Below are 7,238 nucleotides of genomic sequence, written 5' to 3'. Positions count from 1 at the left end.
TGCCAAAGAACGGGACATGTCAAGTATGATAGCCCTCTTATAAAAAAAGGAATCAAGCAAAAAAAGAGCACTTTTGTGGCTACTTGAAGTGATGAAGATAACTCTAATGATGATGATGAAGTAGTCAACCTATATCTCACAGCCATCGAAGAAGATTCAATGGTAACTTCTAACTCTAGTGAATTAAATTGTTATTCTTTTAAAAAGTTACAAGATTTTTATGATGAATTGTATTTGGAATTTGAGACCATGAATTTCAAATATAATAAAATGATTTTTAAATTCAAAAATGAAAAAGAATTTTATTTTGAAAGCAAAATTGAATTTTGAAAAACAAAATGAAGTTTTAAGAAAAGATTTTTAGCTTTCAAAAATCAAATTTGGAAATTTGGAAAAAAATATTGATTTAAAGGTTTAGCTTGAATGTTTAACAAAAGAAAAAAAAATCATTTCAAGCAATTCATATGGTTTAATAATGACAAAATGCTCACATTGTCATTATCATGGTCATATTCTACATACTTGTCCTATTAAAAATATAAAACCTTTTAAAAATAGACAAATATGATTTTCAACGGAGCTAGAGATATTGGTGCTAACCCTCAAGGACCCAGAGCAATTTGGGTACCAAAATCCAAATAAATGTCTCTTGGAGGCAGTGATGGACTCATGATTTTATGTTAGGGATGACGAACTTGAACTTTTAAAGTTCTAGGGGCGAACTTGAACTTATAAAATTCCAGGGGCAAAATAAAAAATTTAAACAAAAAATACATAGAAAAAATCTAAAAAATATGGTAATTTTAAATTTTCAAGGGGCGACTGCCCTACCCGTCCCTCGTCGGTCCATCCTTGCTTGTATGTGTGTTGGAACAATGGTGATTAAAGTAAAGAAATTCAAATGCTCTAGTCACACAAAAAGAAAAGAAATTCAAATAACGATAAACACAACACGATCGAAGACATAAATGTAAACTGTAACTTAAAGCCCTGAGTAGGGGCCATTTTTTTTTGTTTGCCCGGGGCCCAAAAAATCTCATAAACGAACCTATTTATTGAATATCATGTGTTACTACCATGTTTGTTCATCTTTGTTGAAATTTAATATCATTTAAGTGTTAAAGTGTTTGTGTAAACTTTTTTCACATAATGCTTTTATGGTGGGGGATCTATGATTTTTGAAATTATTTTATGCTAAAAATTTTAACTTACTCTCCTTTTATTTTGAACCATAAAGTGAATTATTTTTATATAATAAAAAGGGGAGAATTTTAGATTTGAAAAATTCAAATTAAAAAATAAAACTTGAAATATTTTCTGTTTTTCAACAAATGTTTTTATTAAGGGAAGCTTAACGAAAAACCATTTTTCAAAGGTTTTTTATATCAAAAAGGGGAGATTGATGAACCTATATTTTGATATAATAAATTAGAGAAAAATGATTTTAGAATTGATTGAATTTGTTCAAAGTTTTCAAAAATATTTCAAAGTCAATAAAACTAGAATTTGAACAAAAAATGTTTTCCTGGGTACATAGTACGATATTGTTCTTACAGTATCGATACTACACGAATAGTACCAATATTGTTCTTGTAGTACCGATGCGAATGGTAAGAGAAGTATCGATACTCTCATAGTAGTATCCATATTATCTATTGATTTCAAAGTGTTTCAAATTCCAGATTGCAAAATTGAAAATGATATTATAGGGGTATCGATACTGGTCAAATCCAATGTTCATTAACACCTAGTTTATTTAAATATTATAAAGGAGTACCGATACTTCGAAAGGTAATATATATTCCCTATTCTATAAGTCCCCAACAGCTCCAAAATATCCTCAACGGCTAGAAAAATCCAAAAACATATTCCAACTTATAAAAACAAGTTAATGACACCTATCCAAACAATCAAAATCAAGAGAAAAGTCTTTCTCTCTTTATTTTCCTTTTTCTCTTGTACATTAGTGTTTGAGTTAATTGCATATCTTTTAATTGTTTTTCTTGTGAACTTAAATCTTATAACCTTGTGAGATTTTCTTGTTTATATATGTTATCGTTTTGTAAAAGGAGAATGATTTTATCTTAATCTTTGAAAAGATAAGGGTTTGTAAAGGTTATTTTTTAGCTTAGAAAAAAAGAATAAATTAGTGAATTTATTAGAAAAACGAAGAACAAAATTGAATGTGTGTATTTTTTTTATTTGCTTTTATATGATCACAAGGGTCATTATGTACAATACTTATGAGATTTAAGATAATTTTTGCACTCCAATTTTTATAATTATTTGATTTATTTATTAAATAATTGGGATTTTTTTGTAACTCACACACAAGAATAAATACTGTCATAAACATACATATCACGACATGGATTTAGTGATGAACGCCTATAGCTAATAAATCAAAAATTAATATTTGTTTAAATTATTGTGAATATTATTTTTTTAGATAGATTACAATAGTTAAAAATTAATATTATAATAGTATAACATCTTCCAAAACATCGTAAAACGCCTTTTAGAAAAAGTAATATATATAATAGTTAAAAAGTAATATATAATAGTAATATATATAATAGTTAAAAAGTAATATATATAATATTAATATATATAAAACTTAATATTATTATTTAAAAAAATAATATTAAGTTTTATGATAAATTATATTATTTATTGTATTTAATATGTGTAATAAATAATTTTTAAAAAATCTATCAACTAGTAAAAAAATGGTTTAAATAACATATTCCAAACATCATAAAACGTCTTTCGAAAAATATTTTTCAAAAAATGTAATTCATTTTACGAAAAATATTTTTCGAAAAACATTTTCAGTAAAACAATAGGACCCTTAATGAATTCTAGTTGAGGTTTATATATATATATATATATATATAAAAGTTTTTGAACAAGGCTTGCTATGCAGTGATTTGTGTGTAATTTCGTGATGTCCCGTAAACACCCTATGTACCTACCCACTAAGGATGGATAAAATGTGCGGTCGCATCATTTAAAAATTTTAAGTTATTTTATATTTTAGATATTTTTTTAATTTTTATGTAAATTATTTATTTTTGCACTTAAATTTTATAACCTTACACTCCTAAAATTTTAATATAATTTTTTTTTATATTTGTACATATGACATAAATTTCTACGTCTGTTCATGCTACAAGTATGGTTTTTAATATTCTCATTTAAATAATAGAACTTTGCCTAGATTTTTTTTTACAGTAGGATAAATATATTACGACCTTAACACGTTGGTACATGAGAAACAACGATGGAAGCGATCAGCTCTTAATTTAACCTTGATGAAATTCTCACTTTGTTGATTTCATTATTCTTTTGCTAATTTAATCACTAAACTCTCGTTTTATTTATCGTCGTAGTCTTTAACATTCTGAGTTAAAATTTCTTATAATGCGCGTCTGTCACACGGGCTACAAATCCATTATGCCATTTTATTTGAAAAGACATGACCATTGTTTTGAAACCAAACAAGATAATCTGGTTTGAATGGGTATTGGAACGGGATCTTTGCTTATAAATTTCATGTGATGGTGCAGATGGAACAAAATCTATAAACGGACTGAACGAACATTAACTCGAATATATTCATGTTTATAAATTCGTTTAATTTTAATTAAATAAACAAATGAATATAAATAACTAAACAAACACAAATTTTTATTCGTGTTCGTTAAAAAATATATTTTTTTCTTATTCATAATCAACTAAATAATGAAAAGTGGCAGCATGCTACATATTTATAAGTTTCAGCGCTTTGTAGACTCTCATCATGAGGGTGCTTAATGAATTGAGTAGTTCGTGAGTAGTTTGAACTCTGTTCGGTTAAAACTCGATAAAAATTTGATTTTGGTTGATTTGATCTTAGCTTGAGTTTGACTCAAGATCTTAACGAGACTCGATAAGTTCGTGAGCAGCTCGTTAAATTTTTTTTATCTATATTTTTTAATAATTATCATTAAAAAACTATTTTACACACTCAAAAATCAAACCTTATTTAATATTTTAATATATTTGTGAATTATTACTTTGATGTTTAGTTTTTAAAATTACTTCATATACTCTTTTGATAATTTTTTTATTAAATTTATTAATTTATGTTTATATTAAGTTTTTATAATATTAATAAATCTTATCTATAATTAATAAAATAAGATAAAAATTTTGATAAACTTAGCAAATAATGAGGTGAGCATGAGTTTAACGAGCACGATTGGATGTAGGATTGAACAAAGTTAAACTCGTGGATGTTTTACAAATAATGGGAGAGAAACAAGGGGCAACGTTAAAAGCGACTGCGTTTCCCTGAAATTCCTAACAGAATAACTAACATCCATTTTTCTTAGAAAGAAACAATCAGGATGTGAGAGAGAGGGAGAGGGAGAGAGAGAGAGGGAGAGGGAGAGGGAGAGGGAGAGGGAGAGGGAGAGGGAGAGGGAGAGAGAAATGGAAACGAGCAGTGAGAAAGAGGAGAGGAAAAGGAAAAATGCCGAGAAAGGGTTGAACCGGATGTCTCAGATCCGGTCGGCACGTCCACAATCCCAAGAACATCATCCCACTCCATCATCTACAGGTAACCTCTTTTGTTTGCTTAATGGCTTCTCATCTTTGGTGGATTTTCATTGGTACTTAGATCGATATTTGAGGTTTCTGTGAGTTTTGTAGTCTGGGTTCTTGTTTCTGATTCTTAGTTTTAGATTAATTGCATTGGAATCTTCACGTCAAAATTGTTCATGTATTATCTTAAATGCTAATCACTGAATCCTCAAGAACATGACATGAATACAGTGGGGGACCCTGCTTATAGGATTGGTAACATGTTTTCTGACAGATGTAAAGAAAGGAAGCTTCGATGCTCGAGATCGTAAGGTATTCTTCACAGACGATGATCATCAGTCACCGGAAACCAATCAATCTCATGATATTAGTGGTACGCAGTTTGTGCAATGCTTAATTCCTTCATGATGAAATTGACACCTTTGGTTTGGTCTAATATGTTTTGATGTTGCAAACGCCATATATATATATATAAGAGGTTGTTCTTGACTCTCTATACACCTACTTGTATATATTCTTCTTTGTTCAGATTCTGGTGATTGTTTCTCATTTTGATTCAAGTGTTGAACTGATGTGTTGAGTTATAGCTGTTTGTCGTTTCCTGTCCCTGGTCGTGTAGCTTTCCAAGAGCATAGCATTACTTTAACATGAACCGACTCATCGCTTGGTATCGATTACCACTGCAGGATTTGGTTTTATTATAACAGGTTTTTATTGCCAGTTTTAACTATTTCTGAAGACCTGTTTGAATTTTTTTTTTGGTTGCCAAGACTTGTTTGAAATTTTACAATTTTGAATGCTTCTGGTACAGTTTATGCCATGGTATATCTGTTGAAATTTTACAACTTAATACCAATTCCAATCATCTTTGGTTAGTTCATGGACTGAGGTTGAAACTTTTAATACATTTTCTTAGGTACACAACATTTTCATCAACCTTTCCCTAGTGAATCTTGTAGACCCTGGAATGACAACTCTGAAACGTTTTGCTTTGGAAAAAAAATCCATGAAAGTGACGAATTTCGAATTCGAAATATCAGTAGCATAATGGAACATTGATACCAATCCCAATCATCTTTAGTTAGTTCATGGACTGAGGTAGAAACTTTTAGTACATTCTCTTAGGTACAACATTGTCATCAACCTTTCCCCAATGAATCTTGAAGACCCTGGAATGACAACTCTGAAAAGTCCTGCTTTGGGGAAAAAGTTCCATGAAAGTGACGAATTTCAAATTCGAAATATCAATAGCATAAAAGGAATCTGTGATTTTTTTATGTTAACTGGAAGATGAATAACATCACACTTTCATTACTTTGATTTGAATTTTGCAGCTGCACCTGTGGGGCTGAGTGAAGCCTCTACTTCTAGTACACTTAAACAAGGTGGCATGCCTGAAATATCAAGTGCAAACACCCGAGATATTGGGAGCCAAGCTGAAATACTGAGCAAGGGGACCGACAAACACAAGACATCTGCACGTGCTGTAGGAGAATCACAGCCCGAGACATCATCGAAACGAAAAGCATCAACCAACACTGAATCAATCCAAAAAACAAGCAGGAATCAAGCTAACTTGTACTCTTCAAAACTACTGAATTCCTGCATTATAGCCTCTGTAACAACACGCGGTTTATGTGCCCTATTGATAGCATTTTGTGTACTTCTTTCTCATATTAATTTCCCCTTGCTTGGACTTAGTATAGGCACGGTCGATAGCAACGTATCCTCAAAGCCCTTTTACATAATCTTACTGACCGATTTCACCATTGTGCTCAGCCGACTGTTTCTCGGCAGGAAAGGAGTCTCTTTGGAGGTTGAGGAAGAGAAACCTGCAGCGTGTCAAGATGATAAAAAAAACTGGGATGCAACAGTTATGCTTTTGGAGAGAGGGTTGGTGGCCTATCGGACAATCCAAGCACTTTTCACAGATTTCAGCATTTATGCAGTGGTGGTCATTTGTGGCACTTCTCTACTGTTAACTTTTTCTTTTTTTTTTTGTTGTTGTTGCTAGAAGATACATTTTATTTCTTCTTCATTTTCAGCAAATGATGCTGAGAAAACAAATTTATTTATCGGAATTCAATGTTTTTTTTACAGCATTCAACTCAAGTTCATATTCTTCTTTCTGCTAATATCTTTGTCTCTCATTTGGCAGTCCTTGCATGGTACATTATAGAATCAGAAGGCTTCATTTTCACATCAGAGAACATCATTTAAGCTTTCTTCTCTTGAATCAAACGATCTCAGTGATTAAAGGAACAATTGTTATCCCTAGAAGGCTCAAGTTCGAGCACGACGCTTGTAGGAGTGTTTAAGCATTAATTGTCAAATGATTAAGAACCTTTCGAACAAATATTACACCTCGTAATCACTCCAGATTGAAAAAAAGCTTTCTTCTCTTTGTTTCAAAGTGTTTCGGAGAAAGAAAAGTTTCTGTGGCTGACCGTGAAAATGTATAAGATATCCTCTTTCTTCTCGTTGTAGCATATGATTGATTAAATTTTGTAGGTGGAATTTGTCAAAGACTATCATATAGGTTGGTTACAAGGTGACAATCCTGCAACCTACTGTGGCCAGTAATTAAGGATCAAGCCACTGCTCCGGTACTTGACAATTGAGTGTGCATTAAATGGAAGAAGGGGACCAAA

The 7,238-nt window shown here is 31.0% G+C and overlaps 1 protein-coding gene across 1 annotated transcript; it reads left to right on the top strand.

Moving 5' to 3' along the window:
* Positions 1-4,459: 4,459 nt before the first annotated feature.
* Positions 4,460-6,640, top strand: LOC120193174. The gene is made up of 3 exons (XM_039195750.1): positions 4,460-4,603; positions 4,862-4,960; positions 5,922-6,640. The coding sequence occupies exons 1-3, from the start codon at positions 4,477-4,479 to the stop codon at positions 6,599-6,601; spliced, it is 906 nt and encodes a 301-aa protein (XP_039051681.1). The 5' UTR covers positions 4,460-4,476; the 3' UTR covers positions 6,602-6,640.
* Positions 6,641-7,238: the final 598 nt, after the last annotated feature.

Source organism: Hibiscus syriacus, unplaced genomic scaffold (genome assembly GCF_006381635.1).
Source record: "Hibiscus syriacus cultivar Baekdansim isolate YM2019G1 unplaced genomic scaffold, ASM638163v2 tig00116989_pilon, whole genome shotgun sequence".
Classification (NCBI taxonomy): domain Eukaryota; kingdom Viridiplantae; phylum Streptophyta; class Magnoliopsida; order Malvales; family Malvaceae; genus Hibiscus; species Hibiscus syriacus.
Note: the sequence above shows the minus strand (reverse complement) of the source record. Positions and strands in the feature narration are given on the sequence as shown.

What these genes read in the sequence shown, in the direction of transcription:
- LOC120193174 (XM_039195750.1), top strand. Translation starts at nt 4,477, where the DNA reads ATGGAAACGAGCAGTGAGAAAGAGGAGAGGAAAAGGAAAAATGCCGAG. An exon ending in TCCCACTCCATCATCTACAG is followed by an intron (nt 4,604 to 4,861) that starts GTAACCTCTTTT and finishes GTTTTCTGACAG; the next exon opens with ATGTAAAGAAAGGAAGCTTC. An exon ending in TCAATCTCATGATATTAGTG is followed by an intron (nt 4,961 to 5,921) that starts GTACGCAGTTTG and finishes TGAATTTTGCAG; the next exon opens with CTGCACCTGTGGGGCTGAGT.